The sequence below is a fragment of the Salvelinus sp. IW2-2015 genome, linkage group LG20 (assembly GCF_002910315.2).
Source record: "Salvelinus sp. IW2-2015 linkage group LG20, ASM291031v2, whole genome shotgun sequence".
Classification (NCBI taxonomy): domain Eukaryota; kingdom Metazoa; phylum Chordata; class Actinopteri; order Salmoniformes; family Salmonidae; genus Salvelinus; species Salvelinus sp. IW2-2015.
In genome coordinates this window covers 75648349-75670105 of record NC_036860.1, presented here as the reverse complement: position 1 = coordinate 75670105, position 21757 = coordinate 75648349, and the positions used below count along the sequence as shown (strand labels likewise).

Genomic DNA, 21757 nt, shown 5'->3' with positions numbered 1-21757 from the left:
CTCTCACCAGTACATGAACACACACTCAGTTTATAGTTATGACCCTCACAATATCTTGAGTTTGTGATTGGTTGAGGAATCATGTATCATACACCCCACAACAACAGCAAATGTACACTGGCACGAGTGAACAGATACACACACACACACACACCACACACACACACACACACACACACACACACACACACACACACAACACACACACACACACACACACACACACACACACACACACACACACCACACACACACACACACACACAACCATACACACACACACACCTGAATTCTCAAATCATTTTGCATATATTCTAAACATTCGAAAAAACATTCTACATTTATGCTTCATCATATTTTTGGTGAGGTCATGCTTTAAAAAAAAAAATGTTTTTTAAAAACCCCATGAAAAAATAGTGTTACACCTTTTATACTTAACTGTTGTAAAAACATATGTACATGTCTCTAATAACTCCCACACCTACAGTGGGGGCCGAAATTTACACCCCTTGATAAGATGAAATAATAATTAAATTGTATGCAAAAAAATAATGGAAATGCTATTATTTTATACTAATAGACAGTGGTGGAAAAAGTACCTAATTTTAACTTGAGTACAAGTAGAGATATCTTAATAGAAAGGACTAAAGTAAAAGTGAAAGTCATCCAGTAAAATACTACTTGAGTAAAAGTCTTAAAGTATTTGGTTTTTATATATACTTAAGTATCAAAAGTAAATGTAATTGCTAAAATATACTTAAGTATCAAAAGTAAAAGTATGAATAATTTCACATTCCTTATATTATGAAGCAAACCAGACGGCACTATTTAGATTTTTTAACGGATAAAACGAGGGGCACACTCCAACACTCAGACATCATTTACAAACATAGCATGTGTGTTTAGTGAGTCTGCCAGATCAGATGCAGTAGGGATGACCAGGGGGGTTCTCTTGATAAGTGTGTGAATTGGACAATTTCCCTGTCCTGCTAAGCATTTGAAATGTAACAGGTACTTTAGGGTGTCAGGGGAAATGTATGGAGTAAAAAGTCCATTATTTTCCTTAGGAATGTAGTAAAAGTAAAAGTTGTCAAAAATGTAAATAGTAAAGTACAGATACCCCAAAAAACTGCTTAAGTAGTACTTTAAAGTATTTTTACTTAAGAACTTTACACCAATGCTAATACAATTCTTCAGAGAAAGAGATTTTGTTTAAAGTAATACTTTTTTTCTCAAAAAGGTAGGGTTAAAAACTATTGACATCCCTGTTTTCAATACCTTTCAATACCTCACCTTGCTAGGATAATGGCAATGAGGCATTTTATTTTATGAGTTGGAGAACATGTTGGGAGGGATCTTAGACCATTCCTCCATACATAATCCTTCCAGATCCTTGATATTCTTCATCTGTGCTTATAGACGGCCCTCTTCTATTCAAACCACAGGTTTTCTATGGATTTCAAGTTTAGAGACTGAGATGGCTATTCCAAAATGTTGATTTTGTAGCCAATTAACCATTTCTTTGTGGATGTTGACATGTGCTTGGGGTTATTGTCTTGCTGGAAGATCCACTTGCTGCCAAGTTTCAACCTCCTGGCARAGGMAACCAGTTTTKGGCTAAAATGTCTGTGTACTGGGTAAAGTTCATGAYGACGTTGACCTCAGCAAGGGCCCCAGGACCAGTGGAAGMAAAATAGCCCCATAACMTTCAAGATCCAYCACCATATTTTACAGTTGGTATGGGGTTCTTTTCTGCTWATGCATTCTCAATTCGACGCCAAACCCACCACTGGTGTACGTGGCCAAAGAGCTCTGTTTTCATGTCATCTGACCATAGCACTGATTCCAATACAAGTGACAATGCTGTTTAGCACCAATTTGAATGCACCAATTTGTAAGTCGCTCTGGATAAGAGCGTCTGCTAAATTACTTAAATGTAAATGTAGCAAACTCCAGGCGTTTACATTTGTTGGATGACATGAAAATAGAGATTGAAAATGTCCCACATTTTTTTTGCATACAATATAGCTCAGTATTTGAATTATTTATTTTATACAGTCATTTTTGCTCATCTTTGTCAAGGGTGTCAATCATTTTAGACCCCACTGTATAAAGACAACACTCCTTTAAATGTGCAGTACCACCAGACAACCTCAAGAGGTCCGAGTTTTACAGCATGCCCACACGACATCCTATTCAAACCACTAACTACTGGTTGATAAAACCATATGATACTATTTGAACAAGAAGAGAAAACGCCATCCGTCATTTTGTGACAGACTTTTGATCAGAGGTTTTGCTTTTTTATAGCAAACCACAGTGAAGAAACTGAAAGCAATTCTTAGATTGATTGTTGATTGTATATTCATTCACCAGTAATACACATGGTATGGTTGCCTGTATGGAGCATTGATAGGCATATAAAAACTAAAACACATAAATTGTTCAACTACTGAAGTAGAACAAAATTCTATTCTATTTGGCTCCATTCTATTCTGCTCCATTCTTTTCTATTCTGCTTCATTCTATTCTATTCTGCTCCATTCTATTATATTCGGCTCCATTCTATTATATTCTGCTCCATTCTATTCTATTACTCGTTGCCTTTTCCTCACTCATGTTCCACTTCTTAATAAGTAGCACATTATTGCTTGACAGCATTGCAGAATGTAGCGTTATGTATAGACCTCAATCCTTAAGGGAAATCTCCCTCTATATTTTGCTCTCTCACTTTCTTTCCATGTCGGACTTCTGGGCCACTGAAGTGGCCTTGACAATTCGGGGTGTAATTTCAGCGTCTGGGTCAGTGCTGGTGTCATTCCTCCATGTAGGGACAAAGTTCAGAAATCTATCCTAGCAAAGCCTTAATTATGAACATTTTGGTTCTGCGGAATCACACAAAAAACATCAATGTGATTGCCCATTCGTGGGCAGTGGTGGAAAAAGTACCCAATTGTCACACTTGAGTAAAAGTATAGATACCTTAATAGAAAGTTACGCAAGTAAAAGTGAAAGTCACCCAGTAAAATACTACTTGAGTAAAAGTCTAAAAGTATTTGGTTTTAAATGTACTTAAGTATCAAAAGTAAATTGAATTGCTAAAATATACTTAAGTATCAAATGTAAAAGTATAAATCATTTCAAATTCCTTATAATAAACTAAGCGGACGGCACCATGTTCTTGTTTTTACATTGTACGGATAGCCAGGGGCACACTCCAAATCTCAGACGTTATTTACAAAATATGCATTTGTGTTTAGTGAGTCCGCCAGACCATAGGCAGTAGGGATGGCCACGTGTTCTCTTGATAAGTGAGTGAATTTCACAATTTCCTGTTCTGCTAATCATTCAAAATGTAGGGAGGACTTTGGGTTGTCAGGGAAAATCTATGGAGTAAAAAGTACAATATTATCTTTAGGAATGTAGTGAAGTAAAATAAAAAGTTGTCAAAAATATAAATAGTCAAGTAAAGTACAGATACCCCAAAAACGACTTAAGTAGTACTTTACACCACTGTTCGTGGGTGTGCCGTGGCCAGATCCAGTGTCCTGCTTGTGTCTCTCTCGTCTTCTAGAGACTGACATTCACTGTGTTCAGATGACCTCTGGTTCTTATGGTACGGTAAGGAGCTGCATCTTGTCTACAAAAACAGTGACCAGCTGACTACTTATTTTTGTATGTGACCTGGAAAGGAACATTTTTTATTGATACCATTGATGCTCCCATTTACAAAAATTTGGGGAAAAATTACCAAAAATATATAAATTTACATTCCAAAAGTGGAAGATGAGGCCATACAAACTACTGGATAATCAAACAAATAGTAACTGACTTTGAACATCATTTACACTTACAGTTTAAAAACAGGTGCAAACGTTGTCATGCTGGTGCAAAGATGTAGCTTCCCTTGGCTTTTATTGTTTCCACACTACATTTTTCTGATTTGTTGCTACCACACTGGTCAAACTGGGACAGCTATTAGCGTTCACACATCTGCTCCCTATTCAAAATCCTATTCAGCTGAAATTTGACAACACGTGGAACCAAATGAGGTGGGATTCTGTAGCCCACAAGTAAGGTTACTAAGCCCCTCTGAGGAATATCGTGACCCCATAGGATTTAGACAATGAATGTAAGAAACTCTTCAAAAACACTTTTTAATACATATATATACATATGGGTTAGACAAAGACTGTTGTCTTAGTGTGGATGGAAAAAGGGAACAATGGAGGTGGGTGTGAAGCTAATCTTCACAAACAGATTTCTGAAAGCAGTTATTCTTTGAGGGTGTGGTGATTGTGAGTAGGCCATAAAGTTATACAATAAATGGAGCTTGAATTATATAAATACGCAAGAATATTACTCACTATATTCGTAATTGATTTACTGATATGTTTTCATATATTTGTCACATCTCTTTTACTGTTACATCACCGAACCAATATCCTGTTACGTAATGTCAGAGTGTATTGAATGAGCGTACAGTAAATCAATAGCAGGAATAATTGCTATGATAAGATGGACAGGGAATCAGAATCCACGGCTCCCCGTCGTGCCTGGATTCCTGGCTCCAAAATATCTCTGATAGGCCAGCTGGTAACCATAGCGATGGGCAAAGAAGCGACAGGGAGAGTAGTCTTCACATGTCTCTGAGCGCCTTTCCGCTGGAGACTTCATTGTTCTGAAACACAGACACAAGTCAACTACAATCACAGTCAACCATTATGAAACACAGATAAACAAAGAACACAGAGGCCTACAGTGCCTTCAGTGACTTTTTACACATTGTGTTGTGCTACAGCCAGAATTTTAAATGGTTTAAATTGATATTTTTCTAAAAACATGTTTTTAGAAATGTTAGCAAATATATTGGCATTTAAATACAAAAATATCAATTTACATAAGCATTCACATCCTTGAGTCAAAACATGTTAGAATCAGCTTTGGCAGCGATTACAGCCGTGAGTCTTTCTGGGTAAGTCTGTAAGAGCTTTGCACACATGGATTGTACAATATTTGCCCATTATTCTTTTCAAAGGTCTTCAAGCTCTGTCAAAAGAGTTATTGATCATTGCTAGACAACCATTTTCAAGTCTTGCCATAGATTTTCAAGCAGATTTAAGTCAAAACTGTAACTTGGTCACTCAGGAACATTCACTGTCTTCTTGGTAAGCAACTCCAGTGTAGATTTGGCCTTGTGTTTTAAGTTATTGTCCTGCTGAAAGGTGAATTAATCGCTCAGTGACTGGTGGAAAGCAGACTGAACCAGGTTTTCCTCTAGGATTTGTTTCCTGTGCTTAGCTCCATTCCGTAAATGTTTTATCCTGGAAAACACCCCAGTCCTTAACGATTACATGCATACCCATAACATGATGCAGCCACCACTATACTTGAAAATACAGAGAGTGGTACTCAGTAATGTGTTGTATTGGATTTGCCCCAAACATAACACTATGTATTCAGGACAAAAAGTTAATTGCTTTGTTTTTCAGTATTACTTTAGTGCCTTATTGCAAACAGGATGCATGTTTTGGAATACTTGTATTCTGTACAGGCTTCCTTCTTTTCACTTTGTCAATTAGGTTAGTATTGTGGAGTAACTACAATGTTGTTGATCCATCCTCAGATATTCCTATCACAGCCATTAAACTCTGTAACTGTTTTAAAGTTACCATTGGCCTCATTGTGAAATCCCTGAGCGGTTTCCTTCCTCTCCGGCAACTGAGTTAGGAAGGACGCCTGTATCTTTTGTAGTGACTGGGTGTATTGATACACCATCCAAGGTGTAATTAATAACTTCACCATGCTCAAAGGGATATTGAATGTGTACTTTAAAAACAGAAAAACAACATCTACTAATAGGTGCCCTTCTTTGTGAGGCATTGGAAAACCTCCCTGATCTTTGTGGTTGAATCTGGGTTTGAAATTCACTGCTCGACTGAGGGACCTTACAGATAATTGTATGTGTGAGGTAAGGAGATGAGGTAGTCATTCAAAAATCATGTTAAAACCTATTATTGCACACAGAGTGAGTCCATGCAACTTATTACATGACTTGTTAAGCACATTTTTACTCCTAAACTTATTTAGGCTTAACATAACAAGGGGTTGAATAGTTATTGATTCAAGACATTTCAGCTTTGACATTATGGGGTATTGTGTGTAGGCCAGTGATTGTGTGTGTGGTACCTCCTGTAAGTGCTGCCTCTTGATGGAGTGTTGTAGGCACTTCCCCTCTGTGGACTCTGTGGGTTGATGAATGAGTTGGCTCGGTATGGACTGACAAACACATCTGGAATGCAATGGAATTAAATAAAACCATTTTATTAGAAGAAATTACCCCCATCTCAACAGGGGCGGGCATACAGATTTCATTGACAAAATCATATTGAATTCACTGAATGGCCTAGTTAGTCTGGAATTCTAAATCAGATTAAATAAAATAAAAAATGTACAAATATAGTGCTTTTATAATACATCAAATGTGTGGGAATGTTTTACTGCCATAAGAATCTGAAGGTCAATCACCTTCAAAGGATTCTGTGCTTTCTTGAGAATCTGTGGAAAATAAGAGGAAAGTTATTAGTGACTTATCAATGTAGATCACCAGGTTTACTAAAAAGATTCTGAATTGACGTAGTGTTGATTTGTTGAAATGTACCGTAGCAGACGCAGAGAGAGATAATGACACACAGGGCCACACACTGGAGGAGAGTCCTCATCCTCACTCTGGCTGTCTGTCGGTCTTTTGGTCTGTTGGAGAGAAGACTGATGTTAAAATGTGTCATAATACCACCACCACCATGAGAGAAAGAAGGCATGGAGCGCATGACGTTACTGTACGTTAGGGACTGTGACAGTTATAAACAAGTGAACTGGTGGTAAAGATTCTACATGGGTCTGTATGTGGGTTTATGTACATGTTAACGCAGCCATAAATCCATTGACTACACACTATTTCTCAATGTCAACAAAAATAGTAATATATAGGCCTATACATTTATGTATTTCTAGAGTAGAGGGCAAAACAAATTCCCAAAACCAATGTTATTTTTGTGTGACTGGATTTTAGGGTCCCTCGTGATGTACAGACAGGAAGTACAGACAGAGTTTCTATGGGCATACGAGGGTGTGAAAAAGTATTTACCCCTTTCTCATTTTCTCTACTTTGGAATATTTATGTTACTGAATGTTATCAGATCTTCAACCAAAACCTAATATTAGATAAAGGCAACCTGAGTGAACAAATAACAAAACATTTACATACATATTTAATTTATTTCATAAATAAAGTTATGCAACACCCAGTGAGTGCCCCTGTGTGAAAAAGTAATTGCCCCCTAACACTCAACAACTGGTTGTGCCACTTTTAGCTGCAATGACTCCAACCAAACACTTCCTGTAGTTGTTGATCAATCTCTCACGTCGCTGTGAAGGAATTTTGGCCCACTCTTCCATGCAGAACTGCTTTAACTCAGCGACATTTGTGAGTTTTCAACCATGAACTGCTCGTTTCAAGTCCTGCCACAACATCTCAATTGGGATTAGGTCTGGACTTTTAGTAAGCCATTCCAAAACTTCAAATGTGTTACTTTTTAGCCATTTTCATGTAGATTTGATTGTGTGTTGACGCAGCTGCACTTCAGCTTCAGCTCACAGGCGGATGGCCTGACATTCTCCTGTAGAATTCTCTGATACTTAGCAGAATTCATGGTTCCTTCTATTAAGGCAAGTCGTTCAGGTCCTGAGGCAGCAAAGCATCCCCAAACCATCACACTACCACCACCATGCTGACCGTTGGTGTAAGGTTCTTACGGTGGAATGCAGTGTTTGGTTTTCGCCAGGCATAATGGCACCCATGTCGTCCAAAAAGTTATACTTTTGACACATCTGTCCATAGAACATTCTTCCAAGAGTCTTGATTATCATCCAGGTGCTTCCAGGTTTTTTTTGGCAAACCTGAGTCAACGTTTGGGACGGATCCCATTATGTCTGGCGAAAACCAAACACACACAACACACAACACACACACACACACACCACACACACACACACACACACACACACACCCACACCACACACACACACACCACACACACACACACACACCACACACACACACACACACCACACAACCACACACACACACACACCCACACACACACACACACACACACACACCACACAGTGACCTTGCCAGGTTTCTGACACCTGTACAAATAGCCATCCCAGATGTCAACAAGACCCCAACCTTCTGAGAACAAAAACCCCCACATTCACCCACATCCATGTGCCCCATGGCAGACCCTCTCTGTCGCCTCCTGTGTTTATAGGGTTTGGATGACAACCTGGTACAACGCCCCTCCTTTACATACCCAACGGCACACGTCACCCCCCAGGCATGGGGCACAGCTGGCCCACAGGGAGGGAGCTCACAGACCTTACAGGCAAAAGGGTTACGAGGATATCAAGGAGTGGGTGTGTGTCTGTGTTAGTGAGGTGCTGACAGCATCGTCTGCAGCCTTTTATGCGCGTCTGCAGCCTGGCGGGCACACAGTAGGCCCTGAGACCTCCCCCCAGGCTAGAATGTGCTCACCTCACTGGAAAAAAACCTTTACCATGCAGGATGCTACGAACCCACAGAACTGCACCACCAGGCTAATGACCCCTATTCACTCAGCACTCAGTAGCACATCAAACAAACTGAAGGCTGTACCCATGCATCTCACTGTATCACTATTTTAATGGATCAAAGTCTGTATGTTTTGTTATTTACAGTTACACTTAATTCTAGGCTGCAAAAAGTGACAGCCAGTATTTACACCTAAACATTAACCTCCTTTATGGGATTTCTGTTAGAGTTATGTCAAAGTTACCAATATCAAATGTATATCTTGTTTTTAGTATATTGTGGATAATATATTGTTATGTAGCTATAAACCTATGAGATAGTTGTACTTACCCTAAGAAGGTAGTTATGGTGTCAACTCTGTTGGTAAAGTCTCTTTCACAATCTCTCTCTCTCTTTCTCTCTGGGGATATTTCTTTATTCTGTATAGCAAGGCTTTTATACCTCTTCTCCCCCCACCCGTCTGTTTCCCCCTACTCCCTCTTTCTCAGCCCTCCCTCTCTCTTTCTCCTCCCTTCTTCTTACTATCAGCCCATTCCACCTCCTCAATCAGACCACACTTAACTCACTCTCTCCCTCTCTCTTCTATAAACATACTCACACGTTCGCTGAAAAGCAGATTATGGAAAGGTGGAGTGGAATGAAGCAAAACAGACAGGGTGGTAACAGAGAACGAGAGAGGGATGGAGGAGAGGAATAGAGAGGAAGGCCAGTAGCGGAGTTACCTGCTCTATCACAGCTACCTGACAATATTTACTGCTGTTTACCAACATGACAGCATGGTATGAAAAGAGCAAGTAACACACAAACTCCACACGGACTGACTCCACTATTTATCATCAACACTTTACGAAAATGTAATGTAGAATTTTTACTGTAGTGCCAGTCCTTGTTCTTTCATGTTTTTGACTGCCAAAACTGTTCTTAACTGCATAGTGGGGTGATGCATTTATTATACTAATCATATATCTAAGGCTATTTGAGTATAGTTCTATAGTTGGTTGTATGTAATAACCTCTTTAGATTTCAGCTCAGATGAGAATATAAATCCCTTATGCAATCTCACTTAAGGTTTCCTTATGTAACCTCACTTAAGTTGGAATGTTCTAGGAATAACTCTGTGAAACCAGACCTGCCCAAAGGGAAACAAACAGAAGGTGAAGAGCCGGACGGATACAGTGCCTTCAGAAAGTATTCACACCCCTTGACTTTTCCCACATGTGATTGTGTTACAGCCTGAATTTAAAATGTATCAAATGTAGATGTTTTGTCAGTGGCCTACACACCATACCCACAATGTCAAAGTGTAATTATGTTTTTGAACATTTTTACAAATTAATAAAAAATTAAAAGCTGAAATGTCTTGAGTCAATAACTAAGACTAAATAAGTTCAGGAATAAAAATGTGCTTAACAACTCATGTAATAAGTTGTATGGACTCACTCTGTGTGCAATAATAGTGTTAACATGATTTTTGAATGACTACCTCATCTCCTCATCTCACATACAATTACCTGTAAGATCCCTCAGTCGAGCAGTGAATTTCAAACAACGGTTCAACCACAATGACCAGGGACGTTTTTTCCAATGTCTCGCAAAGAAGGGCACATATTGGTAGATTGGTAAATATCCCTTTGAGCATGGTGAAGTTATGAATTACACTTTGGATGGTGTATCCATACACCCAGTCACTACAAAGATACGGGCATCCTTCCTAACTCAGTTGCCGGAGAGGAAGGAAACCGCTCAGGGATTTCACCATGAGGCCAATGGTAACTTTAAAACAGTTGTGATAGGAGAAAACTGAGGATGGATCAACAACATTGTAGTTACTCCACAATACTAACCTAATTGACAAAGTGAAAAGAAGGAAGCCTGAACAGAACACAATTATTCCAAAACATACATCCTGTTTGCAAGACAACGTGGCACATTACTGAGTACAACTCTCCAAATGTTCAAGCATAGTGGTGGCTGCATCATGTTATGGGTATGCTTCTAATCGTTCAGGACTGGGGAGTTGATGAAATAATTTATATGTTTAAAGATAATGATTAAATAATTCCACCCTGAAACCTAACTATTAGGGATTATAGTTTATGTAGTATGTTTAAGGAATAATTAAAGTATTAAACGTAAGTCCAACTAGGCTCAGAAGAGACCTGTGAGGGAGAGAAATGTGTGTGTATGTGTGTGCCTAAGAAAATACAGAGAACAATTAAACTGTGTTTGACCCGACCTGGCTAGAACTCTGAGAAACTTATGATAGGACAGGGAGTACTTCTCAAGGTTTCCCTAATCTCGGGGGAATGGAATTGTCGGCTGGGTAGTGATACACAGTGGTGAGAACTCTGGAGAAGGATACAACTCACCTACTGCTCGTGCTAAACACTAAACACTAAAGCCGGGAACTAATTTCCATTTAGTATTGAAATAAAAAATAAAAAAAATAAAAACTTTAAGCTGTAAGTAACACTTACATTTTTTACGTTTTTAACAGTAGGATATCTACTGTTTGTGTGGAAGTATGTGCGTAAGTAAGGAGCAAGGTATAAAATGGATGAGTGCTCTCGTGAATAAACATTTTGACTATTGTAAGCTGGGAACTATCTGTTTCATTTAAACCAGAACCTTACAAATTCTGGGTTGCAGACTGAGTAGATTAATTGAAGTTTATGAACATTGATAACAAAATTCTCATAACAGGAGTTTTTCAGGATAAAAAAGAAACAGAACGGAGCTAAGCACAGGCAAAATCCAAGAAGAAAACCTGGTTCAGTCTGCTTTCCAACAATTCACCTTTCAGCAAGACAATAACCTAAAACAAGCCAAATCTACACTGGAGTTGCTTACCAAGAAGACAGTGAATGTTCCAGTTTTGACTTAAATCTATGGCAAGACCTGGAAATGGTTGTCTAGCAATGATGAACCACCAATTTGACAGAGCTTGAACATTTTTGAAAATAATATTGGGCAAATGTTGCACAATCCAGGTGTGGAAATCTCTAATTAGGGTTTTCACATATAGTCCTCTTTAAAATAACCTATATCAGTCCTCTTTAAAATAACCTATCTCAGCCCTCTTTAAAGTGAACTCTGGGGTAAAAAAAGGGCTAGATCTCAGTTCTCGTTGTATTCACACTGTCCTTGCCTTTGAATGAGGACTCAACTGCCTGTTCACTGCCTGTTCACCCCGCTATCATCCAGAAGGCGAGGTCAGTACAGGTGCATCAAAGCTGGGACCGAGAGACTGAAAAACAGCTTCTATCTCAAGGCCATCAGACTGCTAAACAGCAATCACTAACTCAGAGAGGCTGCTGCCTACAAAGAGACTCACTAGTCCCTTTAAGCAATGCCACTTTAATAATGTTTACATATCTTACATTACTCATCTGATATGTATATACTGTATCTTATACCATCTATTGCATCTTGCCTATGCCGCTCGGCATCGCTCATCCATATATGTACATATTTTTATTTCATCCCTTTAGATTTGTGTGTATTAGGTAGTTGTTGGGGAATTGTTAGATTACTTGTTATGTATTACTGCACTGTCGGAACTAGAAGCACAAGCATTTCGCTACACTCACATTAACATCTGCTAACCATGTGTATGTGACCAATAAAGTTTGATTTGATTTGAACTATTTTCCAGTTCACTTCACCTATTTTGTGGTCCAATTCCTCTCTGCATTCTCATTGCTATGTTTAGAAAGGAACCAAGATCTTTTTCCAACATTCCCTCAATGCACTGTGGGTTTTACAAAGTGCAGGATAAGCCATTCCACATCAGAATGTGTTATTGGACAGCTAGATATACTCTACCATATACCTACTTACATTTTGGAAGCTAATAGATTGCATTTTGTTAAAAGGTGAGACATAATAAGTGTAATCACAAGATACTATTAATATGCAAATATTATTGGCAACAGAATAAATAGCAGAATAATAAATGCAGATTAAATAATGCTATACAGTAATCCCTCGTTTATCGCGGGGGTTACGTTCCGAAAATGACCCGCGATAAGTGAAATCCGCGAAATAGAAAACTTTTTTTTTTTTTACAATTAGCAACTATTACATGTATACAAATACAGTGACTCACGTGTAGGCCGTTTCGTCGACATTATGGGTTTAGGAGATGTTCGAAATTACAAGATAATTTGGCCAACTTAATGTAAATTTGCCAAGCTGTTTTATGTACGTACACATAACTGCACGAGACGACAAAATGATAGCACAATTCGTAGCATGTTTTGATACAAGAAGCGGGAGTGAGTTTTTAGCGAATCAGAATGCAGAGCACAATGCACCAAAAAAAAAAAAAAATGCATTATGAAAATCCGCGAAATAGCGAATCCGCGATAAGTGAACCGCGAAGTGGCGAGGGATCACTGTAATTGAAAAATGTACACCCAATGTAGGCTACTGCCCCTTTAAGAGCTAGAATAGATTTTGAACCTTGTGATTCTTACCAAGTAACGTTATGTTTTTGTCTTCTTATGCTATTCAAACCCCGCAATCAAACAAACAGTTTATGAAGCTCTCTTATCCTACAGATCACATATCCAAAACAAATAATCTGAACTAAAAACTCCACACATATTTTGGAATATCTGTGCATCCTTGACAATCGCTAATCAATATCCAAAAACAGCGCACATATTTTCCGCGAACATGCGCATCATTATTTTCTTTCTTTTGTGGCAGCAATGTGAGTGGCTATGGCAGGGTAGGTTAGTGTGTGATGCGGGATTAATTACAAGCGAACCTGTGGAGCTTTGTGTTCACATTTCCCTAAAAAGGAGAACAGGACCCCGGAATTCAAGCGAACTGAACTCTCAGTTGGGTTCTCTTCGGGGGCTCATTTTTGTGGTCTGAGTTCCTTTGGAGTGTTTTCACTGCACACAAAGTTAAGCAAACTGCACTAAGTTCACAACAATTGGCTGAAAGGGACCAAGTGTGAAACACCCTTTAATAGAGACTTTCCCAGAAAGACTCAGCTGTAATCAATGCCAAATGTGCTTCTAAAAAGTATTGACTCAGGGGTGTGAATACTTATATAAATGGACTATTTCTGTATTTTAATTTCAACAAATTTGCAAACATTTCTTAAAACATTTTCACTCGGCCATTGTGAGGTATTGTGTGTAGATCGGCGAGAGAGAAAACATCTATTTAATCCATTTTGAATTCAGGCTGTAACACAACAAAATGTAGAATAAGTCAAGGGGTATGAATACTTTCCGAAGGCACAGTCAAAATGAAGGCAGGGGCGTAGGCACAGGTTGTCAAACAGACGTTTGGCGCTCTGGTTCATACAGGGTTAGTGATGTGGTCATATTAGGGTTGCAACACTGGGCACGTGCAGTCGTGCTGAAGTTGAATATCTAATGGCAATATTAAAGATCCTATTTCCTTCTACAAACATCAACAGGAAGGAGAGAGATTGAAAGAAAAGGGAGAGGGATCATAAGAGAGAGAGGAATGCAACAAGACAAACATGAGAGGGAGCATATATGTGTATTTATGTTATTTTTGTCTTGCTTTCACTGGTATTTATATTGATTTAAGAGCTTTGGAACACTGCCAGCTCATTACAGTGCCAAGATAGTCTTGTTTGATTTAGATATTTTTTTCAAAACATCTAGGGGAGAGACAGAAAGACAGAGGCAGAAAGAGAGAGTAGGCAAGAAACGGAGAGAGTGAGAGCATGGAAATATTGACAGCGGTGTCCATGCTTTTTCACCATCTCTCGCTCTTTTTTCCCTTTGTCTTTCTTTACTCTAAACTAGCTGTATATTTCCCCCTCTCTCCTCTTGTCTTTTCTCTACTCTCTCTCCCTCTCTTTTACTCTCTCTTACGCAATTGCTGTCCTGTTTTCACCTATCACCCTCTGTCTTTTTACAATCTAAATATATATTTATTTTTTTCACCTTTATTTAACCAGGTAGGCTAGTTGAGAACAAGTTCTCCTTTACAACTGCAACCTGGCCAAGATAAAGCAAAGCAGTGTGACACAGACAACAACACAGAGTTACACATGGAGTAAACAATAAACAAGCCAATAACACAATAAACAAGTCAATGACACAGTAGGAAAAAAAGACAGTCTATATACAGTGTGTGCAAAAGGCATGAGGAGGTAGGCAATAAATAGGCCATAGGAGCGAATAATTACAATTTAGCAGATTAACACTGGAGTGATAAATGAGCAGATGATGATGTGCAAGTAGAGATACTGGTGTGCAAAAGAGCAGAAAAGTAAATAAAATAAAAACAGTATGGGGATGAGGTAGGTAGATTGGGTGGGCTATTTACAGATGGACTATGTACAGCTGCAGCGATCGGTTAGGTGCTCAGATAGCTGATGTTTAAAGTTGGTGAGGGAAATAAAAGTCTCCAACTTCAGCGATTTTTGCAATTCGTTCCAGTTACTGGCAGCAGAGAACTGGAAGGAAAGGCGGCCAAATGAGGTGTTGGCTTTGGGGATGATCTGTGAGATATACCTGCTGGAACGTGTGCTACGGGTGGGTGCTGTTATCGTGACCAGTGAACTGAGATAAGGTGGAGCTTTACCTAGCATAGACTTATAGATGACCTGGAGCCAGTGGGTCTGGCGACGAATATGTAGCGAGGGCCAGCCGACTAGAGCATACAGGTCGCAGTGGTGGGTGGTATAAGGTGATTTGGTAACAAAACGGATGGCACTGTGATAGACTGCATCCAGTTTGCTGAGTAGAGTATTGGAAGCTATTTTGTAGATGACATCGCCGAAGTCGAGGATCGGTAGGATAGTCAGTTTTACTAGGGTAAGTTTGGCGGCGTGAGTGAAGGAGGCTTTGTTGCGAAATAGAAAGCCGATTCTAGATTTGATTTTGGATTGGAGATGTTTAATATGAGTCTGGAAGGAGAGTTTACAGTCTAACCAGACACCTAGGTATTTATAGTTGTCCACATATTCTAGGTCGGAACCGTCCAGGGTGGTGATACTAGTCAGGCGGGTGGGTGCGGGCAGCGAACGGTTGAAAAGCATGCATTTGGTTTTACTAGCGTTTAAGAGCCGTTGGAGGCCACGGAAGGAGTGTTGTATGGAACAGTGCCATCCATAAGGAGAGGGAGAGAGAAATTGTTTTCTTGACAATGCCACACACTCAATGTGGAAATTGGATTACCGTAACCCAAAACATCAGGTCCCTAAACATTCACACTCAAGACAGTCTTCTCTCTATTTGAAGCTGTCTAACAGGTATAGGTGTACTTTGTGGCTCTATCAGTTGGTTTGCTGGCTAGTGGGAAAACAGAACCCACGAAAACACTGGCTAACATTCACTCCAAACCCAAACCCAAACCCATACCAAACTTCTATAGTAAAGCCTATCTTGGCCAACACTTGTGTTTTTGCAGCTATTTTTCCAACATATTTTTGTAATAGTCGTTGCTATGATTCACTGTCTCAAGTTATTAGAGGACAGTAGACACATTTAGCTGCAGACACATTTAGAAAATGACTCAATAAAATGAGGAAATACAAACAGTAAACAACAGTGTGATGTCATGCCGTAGCTCCACCAGTACGTCAGCCAGTGGGGGATTTTACGAGACTGGACGTATGCAGACATTACTCAAGACCGTCTCCCTATGAGCCAACAATGGTCCCACTACTGTCCCTGTCCCTAGCTGGCCTATGACAAGCCTGTGTGGGCCTTGTGCCGGGTGTAGTGAAAGTTTGGTAAGTTACCTCTTCAGTTCATCAGAACTGTAAAGTATATGCTCTTCAGGTTTAACATTTCAGCTGGCTCTTGTAGAATATGCATTCATGACAGGTACTTGTTATGCCAGAGTTGTTCTTTGGTGTGTGCTATTTCTCCTCTTGCTTGGCCAATAAAGTATGTTTATTCAGTCCCGCATCTCAGCAACAAACACATCTCCTCTAATTGTCAGTGGGAAGGAGGAACCGGCAGCTAGCTGAACATTGCCAAATCCAAACATCTCTCTCTCTCTCCACCGCCCAACGGATTATTACTTAAACACCAATTCTAAATTATTTCCTGAATTAATTCATTGTGTTTTGTCTGCCATTCCCTTTGAAATTAATTGCTCTACATTCTCTTGCATACGCCCTTTGTGAATTATACAAAATCAAGGAGGAAAAACTCTTTATTACAGCAATATCTCTGTGCAGCTTTGTCAACAATTATGATACTTGTTTTCATAATATTTACCATAATATTGTGGTGTTCCTGGCTGTTTGGGCTCGCTAGACAACGGTTTGGATTTGTCAACGTGACAGCATGTCTGTGTATAGGATACATGTGCAAGCTGTTAAGGTTTATTCAAGGATGGGGTTAATTGTATCAATGAGTGGGGTCAGTCAATGAGAGAAGTAGACTTTGAAAAGTAAGTGTGTGTGTGCGTGTGTGCATACAGTATGTGCGTACGAGTATAGTTCTGTCTGCATTCCACAGTTTAATCTGATTCTATTCCTTGTCTGAGATCACTATCCAACTTTCTCTTTTTAAGTAATCTTAGTCTCTCTTTCCTCAGTTCCACTACACTTCCTCAGTGCCAATATCAACAAACTGTCCTGCACAATGCCAACACTCATTCTACCCTGTCAGCAGTTTGAGGTACGTACATACACACTCAGACATATCAAATACCTAACAGACAGTACAGTCACAAGAATACTTAACCACATCCTGTACGTGGATTTAATCACACGTTTGGTACATTCACAAACACACACATTCACTGTAACAGAGATACACTGACACAAGACAGGATAACATATGGTGTAAAATGCGAACAGTAAACACACAGAGACACATGCAGAGAAGTTTGGACTCACCTACTCATTCAAGGATTTTTCTTTATTTTACTATTTTCTACATTGTAGAATAATAGTGAAGACATCAACACTTTGAAATAACACATATGGAATCATGTGGTAACCAAAAAAGTGTTAAACAAATCAAAATATATTTTATATTTGAGATTCTTCAAAGTAGCCACCCTTTGCCTTGATGACAGCTTTGCACACGCTTGGCATTCTCTCACCCAGCTTCATGAGGTAGTCACCTGGAATGCATTTCAATTAACAGGTGTGCCTTGTTAAAAGTTAATTTGTGAAATTTCTTTCCTTAATGTGTTTGAGCCAATCAGTTGTGTTGTGACAAGGTAGAGGTGGTATACAGAAGGTAGCCCTATTTGGTAAAAGACCAAGTCCATATTATGGCAAGAACAGCTCAAATAAGCAAAGAGAAACAACAGTCCATCATTATTTAAGACATGAAGGTCAGTCAATCCGGAAAATGTCAAGAACTTTGAAAGTTTCTTCAAGTGCAGTCGCAAAAACCATCCAGCGCTATGATGAAACTAGCTCTCATGAGGACCGCCACAGGAAAGGAAGACCCAGAGTTACCTCTGCTGCAGAGGATAAGTTCATTAGAGTTAACTGCACACCTCAGATTGCAGCCCAAATAAATGCTTCACAGAGTTCAAATAACAGACACATCTGAACATCAAGTGTTCAGAGGAGACTGCATGAATCAGGCCTTCATGGTAGAAAAAAACACTACTAAAGGACACCAATAATAATAAGAGACTTGCTTGGGCCAAGAAACACGATCAATGGACATTAGACCGGTGGAAATCTGTCCTTTGGTCTGATGAGTCCAAATTTGAGATATTTGTTTACAACCACTATGTCTTTGTGAGACGCAGAGTAGGTGAACGGACGATCTATGCAAGTGTGTTTCCCACGTGAAGCATGGAGGAGGTGTGATGGTGTGGGTTGCTTTGCTGGTGACACTGTCTGTGATTCATTTAGAATTCATGGCACACTTAACCAGCATGGCTACCACAGCATTCTGCAGCGATATGCCATCCCATCTGGTTTGCGCTTAGTGGGACTATCATTTGTTTTTCAACAGGACAATGACCCAAAACACACCTCCAGGCTGAGTAAGGGCTATTTGACCAAGAAGGAGAATGATGGAGTGCTGCATCAGATTGACCTGGCCTCCACAATCACCCGACCTCAACCCAATTGAGATGGTTTGGGATGAGTTGGACCGCAGAGTGAAGGAAAAGCAGCCAACAAGTACTCAGCATATGTGGGAACTCCTTCAAGACTGTTGGAAAAGCATTCCAGGTGAAGCTGGTTGAGAGAATGCCAAAAGTGTGCAAAGCTGTCTTCAAGGCAAAGGGTAGCTACTTTGAAGAATCTCAAATATAAAATATATTTTGATTTGTTTGACACTTTTTTGGTTACATGATTCCATATGTGTTATTTCATAGTTTTGATGTCTTCACTATTATTCTACAATGTAGAAAATAATACAAATAAAGGAAAACCCTTGAATGAGTAAGTGTGTCCAAACTTTTGACTGGTATTGTACATAAAATTGCACATTCACATACAGAATCATGGCTTTGAGTGCAATGACATGAAAGCAGTGAACAGGCAAACTCTGCCCTTTGCAATCTGTTTTAGAAGCATTTCCTCAAACAAAATCCCCATAGTGATTGTTATGCATAACCACAAAGACTTAAATGCAACAGTCTGCTCATCTATAAATAATTCTCAATCTTATTCACTCCCTCTCTCTTTCTTTCTCTTTTTCCTGCCTCAACACAACCGTACTTTTCTCCTCTCCCTTTGGCTATAGGCTCCCCACTAATTATCCACAACCAACTCTGAGCTCAGTTTGTCTTCTCTTTTTTGGAATCTATACTTGAACTTTATAGCTGAATTTCTCTGTCTATGTAGGGTATAACAGGTTTTATAATAATCCTAGTCCTTCTACCCCTCATCACGTCTGAGTTAAACACCTGTACTTTTTACTGGGACACTTTTGCGCTTTCATATTTCCTATGATTTCTTGCTTTTCATCTATATTTGATCAGTCTCAGATTCAATTTAATTTACCTCCCACCTTTGGTGCACTCTCTGCCCTCTGACACTCTTTCTCGCCCCCTCTCTGTCGCCCCCTCCCCTCACTCCCTCTGTCTGTCTGTGGTTTGTTGAGGTCTGTGTAATAACATGTGTTGAGCCACTAACACAACACGCCAACACAGAATGGAACCAGCAAGTGACACACAGCCAGTCCACAGACAGACAGATACACAGAGCACAGAGCACAAGCATTTTTACATGTAATCAGTGAGTTAGTTAACCCATGGAGATGAACTATGTTCAGGCCATATTCACTTGTGAATTAGACAGCATAAACCTATGGGCTGCATTTGAACTATATGACAACGCAAAGCCCTGATCATCTTTTCCCTAATCTCTTAGCTGTAGTCAATGTACGGTATAACGCCGTTTACAGTCCCTGCTCAGTAGAGTTAGTCTGCTCTCTGCAGGTGGATAGTGGGCGGTGTCTGCATGTGGTCAGTGGAACCTTTTTTGCAAACAGTCCCATAGCGTCCTTCTGTTGACAAGGTTTTACTTTGAACAAGGATGCCACAGATGAGTAAAGTCGATGAAGGACATGAACATTTGGACATTGTATAGCAATGTTTACAAAAATAGAATAACAGTAAAATTTGGGAGAAATATAAATTAGTTGTAAAATAAAATGTATTTAGATCAGAGACAGACCTCAGATCTTAGGCAGATACACACAGAACAGATTTGTACAGTATGCAGGCTATTTCAACACCATCCCTTTTGCTCTGAGCCTCTTTCATTTACGGTGGTTTTGGGGTGCTTGCCAATCCCATAATTCCTCGCTTGCGGCCTCATTTCCTGTCCGCATGCACCCTCCAGCCTCCAGCTCCAACTCCCCTACCCTCGCCAGGAAGATCACCAGCCAACAGGGCTTGGCACTTGGAGGCCCATGCCTACATAGCCTCATTGCCACAGCGACAGAAAGGTCCTGTGCCAAACATATGGTTACAGAGAGAGAAACAGAATAGAGATGAATGGTATAGCAACATAATAATGACAGCAACTAGGAATAATGAACTGTATATCACTGTTTTCCTATGAGTATTTCCATACCAGTCTCTCGCTTTCACTATGAGTGTTTCCCAACCTCTCCCTAATTGCCTGTGTATCCTTTTCTCAGCTATCAGTAAACAGCTGTAAGTGACAATCTGAGAGTGGCTTAAAGGTTATTCCCCGTTTTCCTCTCTTTTCACCATCTGATGCTTTGCCTCCCATCACTCCCCTGTCACTGTTTTTAGTTTCTCCTCTCTACATCTTCTCTCTCTCTCTCTCTCTCTCTCTCTTTCTCTACTCTCTCTCTCTCTCCTCTCTCTCTCTCTCTCTCTCTCTTCTCCTCTCTCTTCTCTCTCGTCTCTCTCTCTCCTCTCTTCTCTCTCTCTCTTTTCTCTCTCTCCTCTCCACCACCCTCTATCTCACTCCTCGCTCCATCTATCTGTACATTTTCAAACTGTGTGCGTGTGACACTGAGAGTGAACCAAGACCACTGAACCACAAGGCTGGACTGAAGTATATGAGGAGGAGGATGGCGAAGAGGAAATCTGGGGAAGTTCAATATAGACTCTACGCTCCATGAGCCAACAGTCTGAACATCCACTTAACCAGGGTTGGGGAGTCCGTTACATGTAAGGGATTRCAAAACACGGTAACTGTAATCCGTAACGTTACAAGCAAAAAAATTGTAATGGGATTACAGATACTTTTGAAAAACTAGATGATTACTTCAAGGATTACATTCAGAAAGGATGTTTATGACAAACAAATCTTTGACACTTCTTTGTTAATGACATTCAAATCAGCATTGAAAAAAGGCGCACATTTAAGTTTGTTCCACCCGAGCGAGTCTGACCACAAGTCGAAGACCACTATGACGACACACCAAATGTGTTTGATGGATCGTGGGAAAAGAGCAGGAATAGGCTTTTGTAGGCTACAGTTCAAGCTATGTCTTCCAATGGTACGACTGCTGTCGGCATCCAAAGATTATCCAATTTGAATAAACTCTTGGAGGTAAGGATGACAGCAGTGGTGTAGTCTGAGGTGACACGGATATAATTTATTATTGATCAAAGCATGCCATTCCATGAGCACAGCATTCATTTTTCAACTCGAATCAATGAGCCCAATCAGTTCACCATGACAACAAAATCCTAAACAACAGAGTAGGG

At 39.8% G+C, this 21757-nt stretch overlaps 1 protein-coding gene across 1 annotated transcript; it reads right to left on the bottom strand.

Annotated features, from left to right (window-relative positions):
* Positions 1-4141: 4141 nt before the first annotated feature.
* On the bottom strand, positions 4142-9043 carry LOC111980284 (matrix Gla protein). Its single transcript, XM_024010997.2, has 5 exons — positions 8963-9043; positions 6662-6753; positions 6529-6558; positions 6190-6292; positions 4142-4681 (listed from the first exon to the last, which is right to left on the bottom strand). Exons 2-5 carry the CDS (start codon positions 6720-6722, stop codon positions 4531-4533), a joined length of 345 nt encoding a protein of 114 aa, XP_023866765.1. The 5' UTR covers positions 6723-6753; positions 8963-9043; the 3' UTR covers positions 4142-4530.
* Between the last annotated feature and the right edge of the window lie 12714 nt (positions 9044-21757).